This window comes from Camelus dromedarius, chromosome 18, assembly GCF_036321535.1.
Source record: "Camelus dromedarius isolate mCamDro1 chromosome 18, mCamDro1.pat, whole genome shotgun sequence".
In the NCBI taxonomy this organism is placed as follows: domain Eukaryota; kingdom Metazoa; phylum Chordata; class Mammalia; order Artiodactyla; family Camelidae; genus Camelus; species Camelus dromedarius.
The window spans coordinates 12423485-12444337 of NC_087453.1; the positions used below are offsets into that span (position 1 = coordinate 12423485).

The 20853-nt window shown below is 50.0% G+C and overlaps 1 protein-coding gene across 2 annotated transcripts in view; it reads left to right on the forward strand.

The window, feature by feature from the left end:
* The first annotated feature begins 3530 nt into the window (after positions 1-3530).
* RIMS4 (regulating synaptic membrane exocytosis 4) overlaps positions 3531-20853 on the forward strand; it is a 55914-nt gene continuing 38591 nt past the window's right edge. For both annotated transcript variants that reach the window (XM_064475651.1, XM_031433751.2), the window contains exon 1: positions 3531-3679. In XM_064475651.1, the coding sequence (XP_064331721.1) occupies positions 3583-3679 (97 nt within the window). In that variant the 5' untranslated portion in view covers positions 3531-3582. The remainder of the gene's footprint in view (positions 3680-20853) is intronic.

The following is a 20853-nucleotide window of genomic DNA, read 5'->3' on the forward strand; positions in this document are numbered from 1 at the left end:
ACATGAGTCATGCCTGCAGAGAATGGACCAGTGCTCTCATCTGTCTCTACCTCTCTCTGTCTCACACACACACACACACACATGCACGCACGCACACACCCCACCAATGCATACAAAGAGTAGGATGCATATTGCATTTAAAGCCAGACCAGATTCACTTAACACAAGAACATATACTTTGCAAGGACATATTTAGAGACAAGGTCATTGACAGACAAGGACAGAAATATGCAGAAGTGCCCATCTATTCAGAGACATGCACAGAGAGATGCTTTACACACACACACACACACACACACACACACATGCACACGCACACACACGCCCACCACTAACTGAGCAGGCAAAACACAAACAAGATCAGTTTTTTCTCACTGACAGAGCAGCAACTAGGGCCCTCTTGGGTTTAGCTACATTCCAGCCATCTCTCACCTCCCCTAAAAAGGCCCTCACCTGGGTCTTGCTACATATGCAAAATTTCGGAGCCATGTCCCTCCATGCTTCATCTTAAAGGAGAGATGCTGAAGAGGAGGAGTTCCATCCATATGTGCTGTTTTCTCTTGATGCTGCAAAGCTTGGCAGCGCCTCTGTCCCTCCTTTTCCTTCCTGATCCTCACCCATCCAGCCTGTCTCTTAATCCTGCCCAAGTCATCTCGGAAACTTTCTCAGGCTCAGCGACTTCCTGTCTTCTCCCCAGCCTTGGCCCTTGTTGCCTCCCACTAAAGGTCCACAGAATTCCATCTGGCCTTGGGACCCACAGTCCCACCCCCTCCACTTCACCTTCCCACGGGACATTCTTTCTCAGCCTCCCCTGCCATTCGCATGTTAAAAACAATCAGTGGCTTTTTGGTTCAAATCAGGATTTATCTGAAGAGAAGAGGGGGAGCCACCCTCTGAATTCACTCCAATCCCTTCCTCCCAGAGCAGCCCCAGAGATTATTTTAAAATGCAAATGTGAGGGCAGTGACTTTATTTCATTCACTGGTGTATATATATATCCCCAGGGCCAAGAACAGTGCCAGGCACACAGCAGGTGCCATTTTCAGCTTAAATGTCACCTCTCCAAATAAGCTTTCCTAGATCCCTGCAGGCTGGGTAAGATACCTTCACACACATGCTCACACACACACACACACTTGCAGGTGCACACACATGAACACACATTCACTACAAAGTACATATATGTATATATCTTGTAAGTGATATTTATAAGATATATATATGATATATATGTGTCAAGATATATATATCTTGGGGGGACAGTATAGCTCAGTGGTAGAGTGCATGCTTAGCATGTGCGAGGTCCTGTGTTCAATCCCCAGTACCTCCGCTGAAAAATTAAAAAAAAAAGATATACGTATCTTGTCACATCACAATTGTAATTAAACTTATTATAATTAAACTATTAAATAATGTAATTAACTAATTATTGTCATAATTATCTGTTTGATGTTGCCAGACTCTAAACTCCATGAAGTCAGAGACCAGGTCTGTTTTATTCATCTCTGTGTTCTTAGAGTCTTTACTAAATCACTGGCACAGAGAGTTTTCTCAGGCCAGTAAGCACAAGGGAAGTTAGAGAGATTTTAAGGATGAGAGGTGTTTGACATCCTGATAATGATCTTGAGGATGGAGGAGACCATGTGCAAGGACAAGAGAACCGCTTCTAGGAGCTGAGAGTGACTTCCCACCAAAGGCCAGAAAGGAAACAGGGGCCTCAGTCCTATAGCCACGAGGAACTGAAAATTGCAAACAATCTGAATGAGCTTGGAAGCTGATTCTTCTTCAGAGCTTCCAGATAAGAGCCCAGTCTGGTCAATATCTTGTGAGGCCCCAAGCAAAGAACTCAGTCAAGGCTGCTCAGACCTCTGACCTAAAAAATGATAAACTAGGCCTCTTTGTTACACAGCGATTGAAAACTAAGGCATATTATCTTACTTAATCCTCACAACCATCCAAAATGGAGGGTTCGCATACACCTTATACAGATGAAGCAGGCAGGTGATGTAAAGGACTTCACCTTAAACCACATAGAAGGATAGAGCTACAGATGGGATCCAAATTCTGTGCTTCTGCCATCCCAGCAGGCTGCCTCATGAAGCAGATGTGGGAACAGCTGTGACAAGTTAGCCAACTGGGCCTGACTAGGTGGGGCCCTCAGGTCTTGGGTCAAGGCCAGGGAATGGAGTTTGGGTTTTTGATTGTGATTGTGTTCACCTAGGGGGCTCCAAATGTCTGAGCTTGTGTGTGTGTTTGAGTTCCTGGGGGTTTATATGTGCAAGTATCTGGGTGAGCGAGTGAATCTGGCAGCTCACTCAGTGTCCCTATATAAGTCTGAGGGTGTCTGTGCATCAGAATGTATCCATCACTGGGAGTGACTAAGTCTGTGTGGCTGTGTCTGAGTGTGAGCCTGTGTGAGCCCATTGAGGTGTGTTTGAGTGTCTCTCTCTGAGGGTGACTGTGTGGGAGTGTGACGCTATTGGTCATAGTATTTCTGTGTGTATGTGAATTTGTGCTGCTGGGGTCAACATTGGCGGGAGGAGGGGCACTGGTGTCTCTGTGTGCAGATCTGAGAGTGTGTGTCACTGGTTATGTGTCTGTCTGTGTGAATTCTGTGAGTAGTGTGGGTTCATGAGGGTGTGTGTGTCCATCTGAACTTCTTTGTGAGTTCCTGTGGGATCTGAGGGTCTCCCTGTGTGGTCAAGGGTGTCCCTGTTTGTTGCTCTGAGTGTCTCTGCAGGTCTCTGGATGTTTCTGTGTGTGTCCGCGGCTGGACCTACCTTTGCCGTTCCCTGGGTTTCTGGAGTCTAAGAGGGTCCGTGGATTGGTTCCCTAAGTGTCTCTGTGAGTGAGTGAGTCAGGGTTAATCTCTCTGGGTGTGTAAGAGTTGGAGAGTGTCTATGGTGTACCTTGCAGAGTGCGGGCGCCCGTTTGAGATCCTCTGCGGGTTCACGTACGAATTTGAGGGTCTCCAGTGAGGGTCGCTCTGAGTGTGTTCCTCTGAGCAGGTCTGTGTCCCTGGAGGAGGCCGGTCTCCATCAAGGACTGGACACTTGGAGCCGGGGAGACTCTGGGGGCTGAATGGGGGTGGGGGTGGGGTAGGGTGGGGGTTCGGCCCCGGGACAGAGGGCGCCCAACCCCGCGCTCTTTTCCCCCGGGGCGCGCACACCTGCGGGCCTGGGCGGCGAGGAGGGGCTCCGCCCGCGCTCTCCGGCTCCCACGCCCCGCGCGCGGCGCCCCCTCCCCCGGGCGGCGCCGATTGGCTGCGGCGGCGGCTGGAGCCCGCCCCGCGCGGCCGGCGGGGGGCGCCGCGGGCCAAAGCGAGCTGCGCCGCCACCTCCGCTGCCGCCACCGCCGCCGGGAGCACAGCGCGCCTGGGGCTCCGCGCGCCGCCAGCTCCCGGCCCGCCCGCCCGCCTGCCGGCCCCGCCGCGCCCGCCAGCCCCGCCACGGAGCCCCGGCCCGGCTCCGGGCCGCCGCCACCACGCCGCGCGCCGTACTCCGCGTCAAGAATGGGGCGGCCAAGCTGCCCAAACCGGCCGCCGCCGCTGCCGCGGCCGAGGCGCCGGGCGCCGGCGCGGGCATGGAGCGCTCGCAGAGCCGCCTCAGCCTGTCCGCCTCCTTCGAGGCGCTCGCCATCTACTTCCCGTGCATGAACTCTTTCGACGACGAGGACGCAGGTAAGCGCGCAGTCCGCCCCCGACCCCCGGGGCGCGTCCCGGGAGCCAGATCCCGAGGCCCCCTCGCCTACCCGGTGCTCTCTTAGAGGTGGCCACTCTCTCCTCCCCACCCCCAATCCCAACCCCGCTCGGGAATGCGCCCCCAGGGTCGTCTTCCCCACCTCTGGGACCTCAAGGTCTCTAGGATGCGGGGACTTCTCGCCTCCTGCCGTCCCCCAGGGACCCCTAGATTATCTGCATTCACCCCTTTCCCGCAGGTGGGCCCTTTAGGTCGTCTGGACTTAGCTCTTCCTACTCACCTGCGTCTACCGAATGCTCCCTGTCTTGTGCCTGGATCCGAGCTGCTACCCTCCCCGAGCTTCCTGCCTGTAACTGTGACCACTCCTCAAACCTCGGGGCTTTGGCTGCCTCACCCCCGGGGCCCCGACGCGCCCCCCGCCGTTTGAGGTGGCGCGCAGACCTTGCCGCTCCATCTTTGTCTGGGCTGCATTCAGAGGCTCCCTGCCCAAGACCCCCGCCCTGCTCCCAAGGCCTTGAGTGCCCCGGTTTGTCTCTCCTCCCCTTCCCCCAAAGGCAGGGGCTCCGAGCTCCTGGTTCTTACCTGACTAGCACGGACCACGAGGGGACCGACCGGGTGACGGCCTTTCCTTAGCGTACCTCCCCGCTGATCCCAGAGGGAGGCGTAGAGCGGCGCCGATTCTACAGCTGCGCGCCCTCCGGAGTGTGTCTCTGACCACGGGTGCTCTTGTGCCTGGAGTAGCCCTTCTGGGTGGGCTGAACCCGGCCACCATCCTGCGGCCTGAACCTTAGGCTCCCAGGCCTGCGCTTAACCTCAGCCAGAGCCCAAGGGGCGGGGAAACGTAGGGAAACCTGCTCTTTGGGGCCCTGGGTCCAGGCAGAGGCAGCAGAAGGGCTCCGGATATAATTCTGTGATGAGGAAGCAAATCCACCAACAGGTGGGGTAGCTAGAGGGCTTGGGTGAGAGTTCCCCAAAGAGTGCCAGGTTGGGAGTGGGAATCAATTTCCAGACTTGACTCTCTACTGATTAGCCATGACCTTGGGCAAGTCATGCCACCCCTAGCCTCCGTATCATCTGTAAAATGGGATGACAGGACTCAGATTCAAAGGTAAATTTTAAAAATGTTTTGTAAGCTGAAAATCTGAGAGTATTTTAATTCAATAAGGGGACAAACCGGAGAGGGGTGTGTGTGATGGGGAGGAGCCAGATGGTTTCATGGACACTTTTGAGAACTTGATGAAAATGTGGACAAGCTCTCCCCCAAATACACTTATGCACCATTCAAAAAATTTTTTCCAAGTTTTAGTGAGTTCATGGGCCCTGCTTTAGACTCTGCCTGCAGGCATCCTTATCTGGTCAACCAGTTATTTGATAAGCATTGGGATGCAGTGGTGGGTGATGGGCACTCAAATCTTCCTGCAGGAGCTAGAGGGAGATAGGGAGAAAGGCAGAAGGTTCTCCAGAGACTGTGTTGGCTAAGTAAATGATGAGGTATGTGAGTCCGACCCCTGACAGACCTGTCTTGCTGTTGACCTGGAGACAGGGGTGGAGTAAAGATGGTTACTGCAGAGCCGTTTTACAGAAAACATAACTGAGGCTCAGAGGCTTAACCTTCCCCTCGTTGCAGCTGAGGGAGGTTGTATTATTAATCTGGACAAGGCAAGGTGAGAGGGAATGGAGGGGCTCCCTAACACAGTGGACTCCCCTGGAGCAAAATCAGAGAGAGGAAATCAGGCTAGCGTGGGAGCCCCACCAGCCTTGTGGAGCTGGCTCCCCAGCCCCTCACTTGATATTCAAGGACACTCCTGAAGTTCAGCAGGCCACTTGGGTCTCGAGAGCCAGGCTGGACAGGAGCATGGTTTTGTAGGCGCATACGTGGCAGGGACAGTTGGGCTTTTCTCCAAAGTCATGCTCCACGTCATGGATCGGATGCCTTGGTTATTATTGCTGGTGCAGGCGGCTAGCTCTGGTTTCACTTAAGTCAGAATAGGTAACTTCATGGAACGTTAGAGATTTTTAAAGGTCCACCTGATTTTTTTTTCCCCCAGTGGGTTTCTTTAAATTCTTTTTTAAAAAACATTTAATTTATTATCGTATTATTTTTAAATTCTTTTTGTTTTGGGGGGAGGAGGTAATTAGGTTTATTTATTTTTTTAGAAGAGGTACTGGGGATTGAACCCAGGACCTTGTGCGTGCTAAGCATGTGCTCTACCACTTGAGTTATGCCCTCTGCCCCCAAATTGTTGTTTTTCCCTTGGAAGACCTAGTAATCAACTTGTCCAACCCCTTTTTGACCCCAAATGGATGTGTGTGTGTATTTGTGCGAATGTATTCACATGTGAGTTTGAAGCCCTGGGGTTGTATGTGTTTGTGTGTGTATGTGTATGTGTGTGTATGTGTGTGTAAGTAACCCAAGGTCACCCAGTGAGGCAGGCAGAGCCAAAACTAAAATCAGGTGTCTGGCTCTCTTTCCAGTAAAGCACTGGCCCTCTCTGAAAGGGAATTTTTTAAAAAGTTGAATCTCACTGTGTAGAAAATGGTTGCTAGGTGGGGAGGCCCCAGGGAGCAGCTGGTAGCAGAGTTTGGTTTGGGCATCTCCGTGCTCACTGTCTGCTCATCTTAAGGGATGCTTCAAGTTTGGGAGGGGGAGAAAGAAAGTGAAGTTTCATTTCCGGAAAGCTAATGCGTGTTTGGTGAAAATCAGAAGTTGGGAATGTTGTCTTGGTGCGTAATTTCTCCTGTTCATCTCAAAGTCATTAACTTTCTCCTAAAAAAAAAAAAAAAAAGATCCAGACTTTTGGATTTATTCTTTTAAAACAGCACCACACTGAACTAATTTCAAAGAGCAGTTTGAATAGCTCTCAGATGCTGGACAGAGACTGCTTCAGTTGGAGGGCCAGCAGAACTGGCTTTGCTCTGCCTTTTTCTTCTCCACTCCTTCCCCTGGCCCGTTTTATGCCCCTCTGTCCCTAATGGCTCAAAATTGTCCCTGATGGTCCTCTGGCTCATCTAGGTGCCTCCCCTTTGTTGCTGCTTCTGACTCCTGTCCAATGCATTTTGTTTTTAATCAACCAGAGCCATCTTTGGGGCTTATATGCTACCCTTCAGCTGGTTTCCTGAGAAACTGTATGAGGAAAAGACTTTCATTCACCTTAACTGGGCCACAGCACTTTCCTGCCTTGGGCTGGGAGCCTTGGATGTTTTGTGGGCAAAGGAAGCTGCCCCTTCCACTCCTTTCTAGCCACTCTGCGGCTTAGGATGCTGGTCACTGCGGATTCCTAGACTTCCTCCCAAGGGGCATCTTCTCTCGTGCATTCTGAGCTCATTTCTTACACTGCTTTTGCCACCTTTCACAAAGATGCTGGGGCTTTAGAGAAGCATGCACTTGGGGACATTTTTGTTTCTGTTTCTTCATTACTCAGTCTTGCTGATACTGAGTTTGTAATTTAGGAGGGGTGGAGCTGGGAAGAGTAAAACATGTGACCTCTTTCTCATCTGTATGAAGAAGAAAATAATAGCATGGACCGCAGAGGGTCAGCATTTAAAAAATAATTTCCTTTTGCTAAGTATCCTCCTAGGCACTTTCAATATTATTTTCTTTCCTCATAGCATAGCAGTTTTGTAAAATTAACATTTAACATCCCCACTTTCAGGCAGGAAAACTGAGGCACAGGGAGAGTATTCACTCAAGGTCACTGAGACAGGAAATGAGGGCAGTAGGATTTGAACTTGAGCAGTCTGACTCAAGCATCTATGCATTGATTATTACACTGTTTACGCCGTGCAAAGGGCTTATACAGTACCTGGCCCTAGGTAGGCTCTCAGTACCTGTTAGCTATTATCTATCTTATTACCAAGTAAGACTTGTTTCTAAACATGACTGTAAAAAAGAATCTATGGGTTTTGGGAGGGGGAAGCCTGGTTTTCAAAATGTTAGCTTTTATAATTTTAATACGCTAATTTTATCGCATTGTTATAGCTATTAAGGCAGAGTTGGGCCCTCCTTCTTGGGAGGGATTTAAAGATGGGGATTTGGGGAAATTGCATGTGGAGCAAGAGGGTGGGGAGCACCTAGTTCCCCATTTCCCTGTTCTACTTAACAGTTAATTTTCATCACATCTACAGTCCCAGCCCTGCCACTCTGCCTTGGGGCACAGTTGTTGGAGCAAGAGTGTCTCCAGTTTCCAGCAAATGCCGAAGGGATTTGCTACATCAGGGTCTGAAATTGAGAATGGTGTCCCTGAGTCTGACCAAGTGGTTTCGGCGTCCAGTTCTCCCCCACCCGCCCTGGAGAGGGGCGGAGAAGCTGGAGCAGCCAGCTCCTATTTGCCCATAGGATGCTTCGATCCAGCACAGGGAGGAAGTTGCCATGGCAACACCGGCCGGCTACCCGTCCCTCTCCTAGCGGTTCAGGCCATGTCTCTGGGCTGGAAAGCCCTTCCTTCATGGTACCGCCTTCTGCTCAGGCCAAATCTGGTGGGTGGGGTGGCGTGGTGGATGCGTCCCACAAACTAGTGCCAATGCCCACTCCCCTTGTTTTTGGACAGAGGGGAAATGGAGGGGGCTGTCTGAGTTACTTCTCCTGGTTTGTAGGGTGGAGATAGCCGTGTCTTGCCAGACAGATCACAGTAGGGGGGGATGAGAGCTCCAAATCCCTCCCCAACCCCAGGCACCTGGAATGACTGTACTAGAATCCCCCCTCCCTTCCCCAGTTTACTCCTTTTGGCAGAGTTTTATTTCCCAGACCAAGTGCTAACTTTTGTCCTTGAAATTTGACCTGAGCTTTTTCTGGGAAACCAAATGTTCTGCTGTCCTACCCGTCGCCCCTGAGATGGTGGGAACAGAGTACTTTAGTCCTGGTGGAAGGCTGGGGCTGAGTAGGTAAGGGGGAATGGGGAGGGGAGGCCTTAAAATATCCTTCAGGAGCCGGGCCCCTTGAGGGCATGAGGTGGGAGGTGGAGGTTTTGAAGCCTCCATTCCCACCCTCATCCCTAGCGCAGGCCTGTCCCCTCTCTTCCCCTTCCCCTGGTATACCACCAAGCACTGTAATCTCCTTTATGTGTTGGCAGATGGGCAGAACTCTTCTAGATTTGGATAACTGAGGCATAGTAAAGAATTCAACCAATTATTCCCATAGTTCAGTTGTGGAGTGGGATGAGTGTGGACCGAAACTACTTTATCTTAATCAAATTACCCTGAAAGAAATAGCTCAGAAAAATCAGGTTCATGGGGAGTTATCCCTTCCCCCATTTCACAGATCACTGGCTTGCAGCTCTGCTCTGATGGTGTTAGAGCTCTTTCCTAAAATGCTATCTCCCTCCAGCACCCCTCTCCCCTGTCCCCAAGCTGCCAGACTCATGGCTCCAGCTTCCTTGGTGTTTGTAGCTGCCAGAGGCCCACCTGGTTCTGTTCAGTGGGGAGGGAAAGATGGGGCCAATCCACCTTGTCTCCCTTTGAGAATGATGCTCTGCCTCCCACCCGACCCATCTCCATCCTGGAGGCTGAGCCCCTTCTAACTGAAGGCTGAGCGAGGGCCAGAAGCAGGTGTGGAGGAGAGCAGACTGTGGGTCAGCTGACAATCTCTCCAATCTCAGGACATTTCTTTTACTGTGCCTCTTCTAACAACTCTTCATTGTGGCCTTAACTACCATCGCTTCAGCGTTTCTTTTAAGAATTGTTGGAAAGGCTCCAGTTTTGGAGAATGTGCTCAGAAGGGTGCAAACATCTCCCCCACTATAATCTATGTGCCCCGCCCACCCCTTTCCAGTCAATCCCAGTTTTACTGTCAGAGCTCCAGTTCCCACCCCCACCCCCAGCCCCCTGGAATGACCAACTGGAATTCTCTCCTTTCCCCCATCCAGTTTATTCTGTGGGGCTTGATTTTACTCTGCTTTGGTTCTAGGGCCTCAGGCAAGTCCTGGACCTCAATTTCCTCATCTTAAAAAAGCATCTCTTGGGGTTGTAAAGATAAAATGATTGAAAGGCTTGCTCAACTGTGCTTAGTGCTTTCCATAGTCTCATGGAGTCCTATAACAACCTAAGCAAGAAGAGGCAACTACTGTGGCTGATGCACCCATTTTCCAGATGAGGAAAAGCCAGGCAGCTTGGTGTGGTTTAATGACTTTCTTGGGTTGCACGGTGTTAATTCAAACCCAGGTGTGTTTGACTCCAGAGGCCACCCTCTGCCTCTTGGACTGAAAGAGATTCCAAGTGGGAGAGGACTGTGCAAGCTCTGATGGCTGTGCTTATGCTATCAAAACATCCACTGACAAAGGCCAGGGTATGAGGGCCTGTTCAGGGTTAGATGTGCCCCTGCAGGGTCTGCCATCCCTTTATATTCTGCTCCAGCCTGCTGGAGTGCCTTCTTGGCCATCAGTTCCTGGATGATCCCCATCCCGGGGCTGCCTGGCCTCCTTGAAGAATCCAGTTGTCTGCCCTGGCCCTGGGGGCCCAGCCATCACCTGCCTCTCCAGACCGATGTAGGCCAATGCTGGATTATATTTAACGCTGTGCTATTTCCACTTGACAGCTCCAGAGCGCCATCCCCCCTCCCCTTTTCTGCTTCCTCACCCCTCCCCTTCTGATTCACTCGGAAACTGACAAGGCTGATGTCAGCGCCTTATTCTTAGCCCCCGTAATTGTAACTGCATTTAGCAGTGCGCACTTCATTAACAGTTTCTGCGACGGGGGAGTGAGATGACTGCGTGGCTGGCCAGGGACATGGGTGGGGGTGGGGAAGGGGCAGCTGCTGTAGGGACCCTGGCCAACTGTCTCTTCTGGATGGACCAACTGGGCAGGTTCCAGGCCTAGCTTTCCAAGACTCACAGTCTTGGAAGGCCCCTTCGAAAGGGACCATTCCAAGTCCATTCTGCTCATTAGACAAGGGGGGAAACTGAGGCTCAGTGAGGCAAAATGACTTGTCAAAGTCACATGTTAAGGATCCAGGACTCTGGCCTTTAAGTCCGGGTTTTTTCCTTTGGTATCATTCATTCAACTAATAATTAGCTGCTCAGTGCCAAACAGCCTTCTAGGTGCTAGGGATATATCCAGGGAATAAGACAGACACAGTTTCTGCTCTCACAGAGTTATGTTCTGGGTTGGAGGAGACAGACAATAAACAGGAAAGAAATTAAGCAATAAATGATTTCAGGTTGTATTAAGCGGAATGAAAATAGTAGATGGGATAGGAGATAACATTAAGTAAGATCAGGAAAGGCTCACTGAGGAGGTGACATTCGGGTTGAGGCTTAAATGACAAGAGAAGCAGCAATTGGAATATGAGGGGGGATAGAGGGTTCAAGGGGCAGAGGAAACAGCTGGTGCAAAGGCCCTGAAGTCAGCATGAGTTTGGGTGTTTAGGAAGCAGAAAGCAGACCAGCATGATTAGAGTGTGTGAGGGTAGACAAGGTCAGAGAAGTAAGCTGGGGGCAGATCACTCAGCCTTGTAGACAGTGATAAGGAATAGCAGGTGGAGAAAGTGAAGTTCAGAGTGGGAAGAGAAAAGGTCCCCCGCAGGGTAAAGTCAGAGAGAGGCCAAGAACTCATGCTTCCCAAATCTTTGTCTTTTTTGTTTTTCAGACACTCATGGCTTTGCCTTTAAGTGCATCACATGGCTTCCTTTCATATTGTAGCTGGAAGGTACTACGGAGTATGCAAAGGGCTTTTTCTGCTCTCCATGCCTGCCCCTCTCCCCTCCTCAACTCTCACCTAACCTGGCTGTATAGCTTGTCTGGGTGATGGGGTGACATAGCTGTGAAACTCTGGGGAGCTTCTGAGGTGGGATAGAAAGAACATGGCTTCGGAATCTGACACACCTGAATTTTTATCCTGCCTCTGCCGCTTCTAGATTTTGTGACCTTGGGCAAGTGGCTTCAATTCCCTGGGGCTCTACTTTCTCATCTCTAAAATGGGGGCATAATAATAGTAAGTTCTTCAAAGGGTTGTTGTGAGGAATAAATTGACATAATGCACAAAACACACCTACCCCAGAGCCAGGCATGTGGAACTAAGTTTTCCTCAGTTACAAGGACTCACGAGATTGTGGGGTTAATACCGGGCACATAATAGATGCTCAGTTAGTGGTTCCTGCTGCAGTTGTGCTCGTTTTCGTTGGTTTTAATGGGTCAGAATCATCGAAGGGGCTTGTTAAAACATAGACTGCAGGGCCCCACCCTAGAGTTTCTCATTCATTCTGAGACAGGACCTGAAAAATCTCATTTCTAACAAGTTCCAGGTGATGCTGATACTGGTTCAGGGACCCGACCTTGAGAACCACTGGGCTAGAGAAAAAAGCTGGAGAGAAACGAAGGGTTCTTCTCAACCTGGGATGTCTCCCGGATACCTGTGTCTTAAATACTTGGGACATTGGATACTAAATTCAGTACCCAAGTATAGCCTTCAGGCGCTCCTGTTCCCATCACATGGTCTCAGATCATCTGAGCCTCAGCTGCTGCCCTGCTTTGCACCAGGCTTAATGTGAAAGACCCCATCAGTCCTTTTGGAAAATGATAAATGAGTCGACATGAATAACACATCAGACTATAGTATCTTTTTGTGAGATATTGACCTCAGAGAGCTCTGGGGATTTTGAGGGGCTCAGGTCTAGCACCTTTTACCAGATGGAACAGGAGGACACAGTCCCTTTCTTGCACTGGGAAAAGGCAGGGCTGTGTGTTAAAACCAGGAGGTTCATTTGAGGACGGGTCTCTGCTGGGAAGAAGTAAATCAAAGGAACCATCGGTATAAAGGGGCAAAATGCTGGGAAATGTTACCAAGGGATTTTACTGAGACAGTTAATTTAGATGTTTGTAAGAAAGGGGTTGCTGGCAATTTTCTAGGGAAGGTTGAGATTTTGCTCAGATTGGAGGCACAGGGAACAAACATGATGTGATAAGATTCCCATCCAGTCCCATAAAACTAAAGAGTCTGAAGACAAGGGTATTTACAAATACTTTCCAAGTGGAACTTGTCCTAAACTGATGGGAAATACTCCAAGAGGGGTGGCTCCGGGTGGCTCGGGGTAGCAAAAGAGCACGGACTTCGGAGGCTCTTGAGCTTGGTTTTGAGTCTCTGCCACGTACTAGCTGTGTCTTTTGATCGTGATGTGTTACTGTTCTGGGCCTCAGTCTCTTCCTTTGTAAAATGGAGTGGATAACTCCCACCTTGTGAGAATTAAGAGATAATGCTCATACTAGGTAGAAGCATCCAGGACATGGAAGCACTGCATTTCCTGCTATTGTAGACTTCCTGGGCGCAGGAGGGTGGGATGGTAGGAGTGTGTTGCCTGCGGTTGGGACTCCTGGCTCTGGTCTGGACTGCTGGTGTTTACTGTGTGCCCCCAGGGGGCCTGAGAGGCTGCGTTAGGAGTCAAGAGAAGAGATCTCCGTTCAGCCACTGAAGCTCAGCATCTCCTACAGCTGCTTCCCTCTGTCTTTTGGGCCTCGGAATCCTTATTTGTAGAGCAAGGGTCTAGCGGGCTTGGTTTAGGTACAGCCAGAGTCTCCCAGAAAACAGAGGACACTTGTTCAGTCCCCTCATCTCCTCCTTTGGATTCCTCCCCTGTTCTGTGCCTCTATGGTCATCTTCATCCCCATGGCATCCCCTCCTGCCCAAGTTTCTGTCTTCGCTGATCCTTGGCTAATTGGTCATTCAATACTTTTAAAAAGAATAAATATTATTTGAATTAAGTAATATATGCAGATGGTACAAATTTTAGAAGCATGAAAAATATCCAATTAAAAGGGCCCCCGGCACCTCCATCTTCTGGCTCTCCTGTCCCCTCCCCAGGGTAAACACTATTTCCGGCCCTGACAACCCTTTATGCTGCTGTTACTGATAATGACATGTTACATGGTGAAAAGCCAAACGGTACCAAAGGACACCCAAGGAAACATCGGTCTTCCTAACGCCTCGGCCACCTAGTCCCACTCCTACAAACCATCATCACGGTTGTTTAGGCTACCAGTTTTTCCTTTATTTTTCAGCTAACAATTTCTTATTAAATGTGTATGGTGGTACCCAGCCCTGTGAGGATTCAAGAGTAATCAGATTATACTAGGCAAAAAAAAAAAAAAAAAAAAGAACAAAGAAAAAAATTATGCTGGGTGGTATAGCATAGTGGTGGTTATACAAACTCCACAGCTAGTTGGCCTGGGTTTGAATCCTGGCTTTGCCGCTTACTGGCTGTGTGACGTTGAGCAAGTTACTTAACTTCTCTGAGCCTCAGCTTCCTCAACTCTAAAATGGGCTAATAACAGCCCTTTCCTGCCTTGAAGGTGTAATGGGGATTAAATGAGTAAATATTTGTGAAGTACTTATAGAGTCCCTGTGCACAGTAAAAGTGTGTCAGGAGTGTTAGCTATTACTGTCTTAGAGTCTTTTGGCCAGAATTCTTTGTGAAATCCTCTCCTCATCTTAGCTGAGGCCCAGAGAAGGATTGCATGTTTTGCCCAAAGCCTCACAGCAGATCTCTGGCAAAACCAGGAATAGAACTGATGTTTCTGAACTCCCAGCCAGGGCCTCTTCCTCTCCCAGGTGGCCCAAGGGGCCACTCTGGACCCTATCGGCACCTGAGTCTTCAAGTCCATACCTTGCATTTCCAGCACTCTGTGTCCCTGGGAAATGCTACTTGGAGTTGCTTTGGAAGTGGATGGGAGGATGTGTCACTAATTGGGGCCTGTAATGGAAATTAATTAGTTCCTCAACAAATGTCTTGAGAAACATCTCTCATCTGCCTGGGCTCAACACCAAGAGCAGACCAGGTGCCTCTGTAGCCCACCCAGACCCCGGCCAACCCACCCCCGAGCCATCTGGCTGGAAGCTGCCACCACTTCTGCCTAGCTTCTCTTGGGTGTGCTGAGTCCTAGGAGAGAGACTCCCAAACTGGGAAGCCTGACCCTGATGGGACTCAAGTGGGTGCCAAAAGGGAGGGAGAAATTAACATGTTATAGTGTTCTTTGACTCCTCCCAGCGATGTTTAACTTGAAAAGAATGCAGAAGATGGGAGAATTCTCTCCTGTTCCCACTGCCTTAGCCTGAGATGTGGATTCTTGTGTAGGTGATATGCTGTGCAAGTGCTCTCAGGTAAGGCCAGAATGCAGGATGAGCAGGAACAGAAGCAGCAGGTAACGATGGGCACTCAGCCTCACGCTAGCCTCAGCCTGACCCCTGGGAGGCTCTAGAGGGCAGAAGGCATCACAGAGGTAACTGGCCTTCTGTACTCCTGTATCAGTCCGTCATGGACTGCGGACAATCCCCCAGGTGGGGGCAAGGACCTACTTTTGGGGCAAGGCAGCTCCCATCAGCTAAGGGCAGTTCTCCAAGGAAGGAGCAGCTGTCAGCTGGAACCGCAGATACTCGCAGCAGCTGTGGGATGGGCATCCTGCTTGGGGGATCTGGCTGGGCTGGGTCCACCCACCTGCTGTCTGGGAGCTTCTGGCAACAGAGTGGGGAGAGCAGGTGTGGCCAGCTCTGTGCTGAGCAGTGTCCACCCTGTTCATTACAGGTCGCCCTCTCCATAGTCCCATGAAGTGTGCATGATCACCACATTGGGTGGGGCTGGAGGAATCGAGTATTCAGATGGACTCTTGGCCAAGGTCAAGCTAGTGAAGGGTAGGACAGGGCTTCAAACTCAGGCCTGCCTCCAACACATATGGTCTTGCCAACATTCTGTGCTGCATTTTAATTCTTTTCATGATACTCTGTGTTTCCTAGTGGGCTTCTTTCCAGTTACCTCTTTGAAAAATATCTATCTTGGTTTTCTGTTTTGCACCTTGCAAACGTAAAGCCCTTTGGGTATGACAGAACATGGGTGCCTATCTGATCTCATCTGATCCTCATGGAAAACTGGCCTTGTTTCCAGAGAGGTGGGCAGGGGCCCTGACAGGCTGCTTGTGGTGAAAGGTTAAGGGGTAGCTGATTTGTCATGGAATGAACCCTGAGTGTGTCGTAAGAAAACCAGAACTTGAGCCCCTATTTCTGCCCATTTGAGTGACCCTGGGCAAGTCATTCTCTTGAGCCTTGCTTTCCTCTTTGGATGATCGACTCCACGGCTGTAAGCCTCAGGTGGCCTGGCAGGTGTTCTAATGATGCTGCATATAGCAAGGACCTGGCAGGGCTTTGATTGGGATGAGGGTGGAGAGTCCAAAACCAGAGCTGATCTCTGCAGAGTGTGTGCAGGGAACAGTGTCAGACCAGGGCCTCTCTGTGGAACGGGTGCAGTGACACTTGTCTTGCTGTCCTAGCTTGGGTTCCCTACAAGACAAGGATTTGAATACAAGAATTAGGTTGAACCATAGGAAACTGCCATTTTTAGGAGTCAAAACAGTCAAATAGTGGTTATATGTGGTTCATAGGGTTCACGAAGGTGATGGATGAAACTCCAGGAGGGAGTGAGAAAGTCAGTCAGGGAAACAGTGCTGTCCTCCAAGTGACCCCTGGTGGAGGGCAAGTAAGTTAAGTCTTGCTGGGGGCTCTGGGAGACTGTGTAGAACAGGGCTCAGCAAACTTCTCTAAGGGGCCAGACCCTGGATGTTTTCATTGTTATAAATCAGAAGGTCACTGTTGCAACTGCTCAGTTACACAGTTGGCGTGCCGGTGCAGCCATGGGCAATATATGAATGGATGAGTGGGGCTGTGTTTTAATAAAACTTTGTTTACAAAAATAGGCAGCGAGCTGGATTTAGTCCATGGGCCCTAGTTTGTAGACTCCTGGAATAAAACATGCACCTCCGTCATCCCACCCAGGAGTGAGGGAGCTGGGGTGTTTATACTCCCCATCTCCCATCAGTCACTGGTTGAGGGGTGGAGAGTTGTTTGTTGTCCTTGGGACAAGAAAAAGTGTGCTGGCCACGGGAAATCAGTGGTCACTGAAATGGTAAAGAGGAGGGATATGGGGGCAGGGGATGGCTCTTGCCAACTCAGGGGCCTGACAGTTTGGAGAGTGTACTGGAGAGAAAGTGGCAGGATGGACAAGAAATGAGCTGTGGGTAGGGTCAGATTATTTAACTTCGTATTTCTAGCCTTTTCAGCCAGTTGTTACTTCCAGGCAAAAATCAGCTCCTCCACTCTTGGAAGCCTCTATCTCCCATGTCTTTGCTTGGGTGATTCCCTGGGATGCCCTCCCTTGCCTTCTTCGGGCTCTGACACCACTTCCTCCAGGAAGCACACCTCTCTTCTCTCAGGTAGGGTTGGTCCCTCCTCCTGGGCATTCGCAAGGGACTCTGACCTCCTCTCTCTCCAGCAGTTGCAAAGTCTAACTGATCTCACTGTTCCACTGCCACACCACAAGTTGCTCCAGGTCAGGGACTGTGTGATTCTTTGCTGCATCCCACCCACTGATTTGCAAAAGGTGAAGCTGAACCCCAGTCCTCCCCTCCTTCCCTGCCTCTCCCCTCCTTCCCTGCCTCTCCCCTCCATTTCTCCCTTCTCCGGTAGTTGCTGATGGCCAGATCCTGCCCTAGGTGCTGGTGACCCAGGACAAGCCCAGTCTTTGCCCTCATGGAGTTTACAGTCTGGCGGGAGAGGGTTAGACATTCGACAGCTCAAAGAAACAACTAATAATTTGATCACTACTGTGCTAAGTGCCATGCAGGATGAGCGCAGGGTGCCGGGAGAGGCTGGGGCTGAAAGAACTGACCTGGGCAGTAGGAGGGGAGGAGGCAGCTAAGCTGAGACTTACAGGATGAGTGGAGTTGGCCACGTGAAGAGGGGGAGCAGAGGGGAGTGAGATACAATGCTATAATGCTGAGAGCACGGACTTGGGAGTCCATCATGTGAGTATGGGGTCAAATCCCAGATTCTCTCAATTGTGTAACTGTCTCCCCCTTCCCTCATCTGTCTCTCTCCCTCCTCCCCCTGTCTTTCATTCTCTCTCTGTCTTGCATATGCACACATATACACATACACACGGATGGAAATATTAACCATAATTGCTTCTGCAGCTCAGAATTATGGGTAGCTTTTGCTTCCTAGTTTGCACTTTTTTGGTATTTTCCAAATTTTCTACAATCGCCATGTCATGGCAAAAATTGAAGTCTTCAGAGTCTGGAGACCACACTCCCATTGGAAGTTGTATGGTGTGGTCTTACCATGTTGTTCAATCAATCCTGCTTGTCTCTCTCTCTGTAAGATGAGGACAATGATGATTAACCCTTGGTGCCCATCAAATTCTCATGCTTTACCTCCCTTAACTCATTAGAGTCTCACAACTACCCCGTGAGGTGGGTACTAGCACATCCCTGTTTTATGGATGAGGAAACAGGCATGGAGAGGGTAAGTATGTTGCTCAGGGTCACACGATTAGTAAGAGTCAGCAGCAGGATTCAAACCCAGAGGTCTGACTCCAAGGTCTGAGCTAACCCACTTGGCTCTACCACCTACCGCACAGAGCTGGGATGAGAATTAGTGAGAGGACACCTGCCAGGCCCTTAGCACGGTGCCTGGCACACAATGCTCTATAAGTATTAGCTCTTGTTGTTATTAGCAGCTATGCAAAGGCCCTGGGGTTGGAAAGGCACATGGTGTTTTGAAAGCCCAGGGAAAGGAGTGTGTGGTTAGTGAAGTAGCAGGACTGGGTCATGCTAGGTCTTTCAAGTCAAGAATCTTGGATTTGAGCTTAAGGACAGTTGAACCCCTGTTGGGTTTTTAGCAGGGAAGTGACAGACTCAGATCTGGGCTTTGCAAAGACTGCTGTGGCTGCAGATGAGAAGAATGGAGCCAAGGGGCCCAGGGATGGCTCCCTTTGGCTATAGTGACTCTCCCCAGATGGGTTAGACCATTCCAGCGTTGACTCCTCAGACCCTGGCAGTGATGACCTTCTGGTGTCTAGGCCAGAGCACAAGACAAGGAAGTCAGGAGTGTGTCACCAGTCTGGTCTGGTGATGCTGGGAGGCTGGGAAGTGCCAGTCGGAAGGCAGGAACAAATTACTCTCCTGGAGATGAGGCCGGGCCAGTTCCTGTCGTGTTACATTATTAAATTTGTAATCTTCATTCTAATACTTCCCAGCAGTGAATAAGAACCAAATTTAAAATGCCGGCTTTACATTTCTGGAATGAAGCTCTTTGTCACGAACTCTTGAAACCCATAATTTCTCTCCAGAGGTGAATGTCTACATCCTAAAAAAAAAAAAAAAAAAAAAAAAAAAAAAAATTAATATAAAAAAAGTAAAGGAAAACCAGTCTTTAGTTAAAGGTTGGGTTTGAAGGGTTGTCCGCAACCCAAGCCCTGGCAAGAATTGAGAGAGGTCTGTATGTCTCCAGCCCCAGGAAAGGCTCAGAGTAGGACTAGACGTGTGGCTGCCCTGGACTTCCCAGTAAATTTCAACCCCAAATCTGGACCTTGCTAGGAAAGAAAGGTAAGAGAAACCTCATGCCCACCTCACCCCTCAGTGGTTGGTGAATCTGCTGATTTGTGAAAGGATGTGGTAAAAAATTGGACCACAATCCTTCAGAGAATTGCCTCATGTCAGGTTCTGATGAGTTTTCTCATGACGTGTTTGGTGAGTGGTGGACCTGGCTGCTGCTGGAACCATGGGCTGTGTCATTTCTGCCGTTACACCTGGCAAGAAGGGCCCTGATCTGGGGTTACCAGCATTATTGGGCTGATCTCCAGCCCTCGTCACTGGATGAGGAATCTGTGCGGCAAAAGGGACATGTCCATCTGGACCCCTCTTTCTGGGCCATCTTCCGGGTGTGTTGGACCCTGGAATTCCCCATCCAGATGGCCCTGAGTCAACATCCAGGGTCTGTCCAGACCCTTTCCCTAGGTCCATCCTTCATCACTGGTGTTCTGATAGCTGGCCTCGAAATGGCTGTTTGTGGAGGTGGGATTAGAGCACAGATGTGCAGAGTGGGCCCCTTGATGGATTAGGGGGAAGGTGGGGTAGGTGGGGATGAAGGGAAGGAGGGGCTGCAGCTGAGGGCCTATATTCAGCTCCTCACTCCATATTCAGCCATGGAACTCTGAGGATTCTAAATTTGAACCTGTCCTGGCCTTCAAGGTCATTATGAAGGCACATTTGTCAGAGTGGAAGGACAGAACATGCTTTATTTAATAGCCTGATTTATAACTTTTAAATATTTAGAGTAAGTATGAGGGCCTCCAATGTACTCTTGCCCTGGGCCCCATCATATTGGATGGGGGATATGCATTGTCCTTAGAACTGAGAGTGGGAGCCACCCAGGGGTGCCCTTCCCATTGTGGTCCCACATGTGGGCCCCAGCGCACACACGTGGCTTGTATGGCACGTTTGTGCCAGGTAGAGAAAAATACTTCTCATCCCTACCCAGGTGATTGAGTTTAAAATGGTACCTCCTGTAGGGGGGCGAATTAGAGAAAGGCTTCCCCTCCTCTGGCACCAGTGGAGTGTACTGCGTGGCCAGTGGAAAGAGGCTGTATCTCCACCCACCTCAATTTGGTATCTGTGCAGGTAAGCAGCCTGTCCAGTAGTCCACAGGGCACCTTGGACTTGAACCTGAGAGAAGCCCTGGGCAAGACTGGAAGGGAAAGTACTGACACCCTGGGATCCCGAGATAATCATTAAGTCATTTTACATTTTAAGTAGTCATCCTTATCATGATAGCAAATGCTCATTTTGTGTTTCTTACATGCCAGATCTGCTGAGCACTTTACCTGGATTATCCTATTGAATAATCAGGATATGACAGAATATCAGAATATAACATGGATACAGTTCTTATGCCCATTGTGCAGACGAGGAAACCGAAGCTCAGAGAAGATAGGCTTGCCTTTGGTCCAGGGTCATTCAGCAGTAAGGTCAAGTGCAGGTCTGCCTGGCTTGTGAATCTATTGGCCTGACCACGTCTCTGCGCTCCACTTTCTCATTTTGAAAAGTGTTCTTTATGCAGTCAGCATGTTTACTGCCCCCGTACTCCAGTGTGCTGGGTGCTGAAGGTGGGTGTGGAATAGAACAGGCCTTCCTCAGCCAAGGAGAAGAGACAAGCAGAGCAGATAAGTGGGTGACCCCATTGAGCAGGGGGTGCTGAGTACAGCCTTGAAGGGTGAGAAGCTGTTTACCAGGCTGGACAGGGAGAAGATGCTGCAGGTCACTGGGGGTCCTGGGTGGTCAGGGAGGAGTGTCCTGAGGTTTATTTGTGCCTTTTGGGTAGGCGCATTAAGAAATGGGTGTGGGGAGGA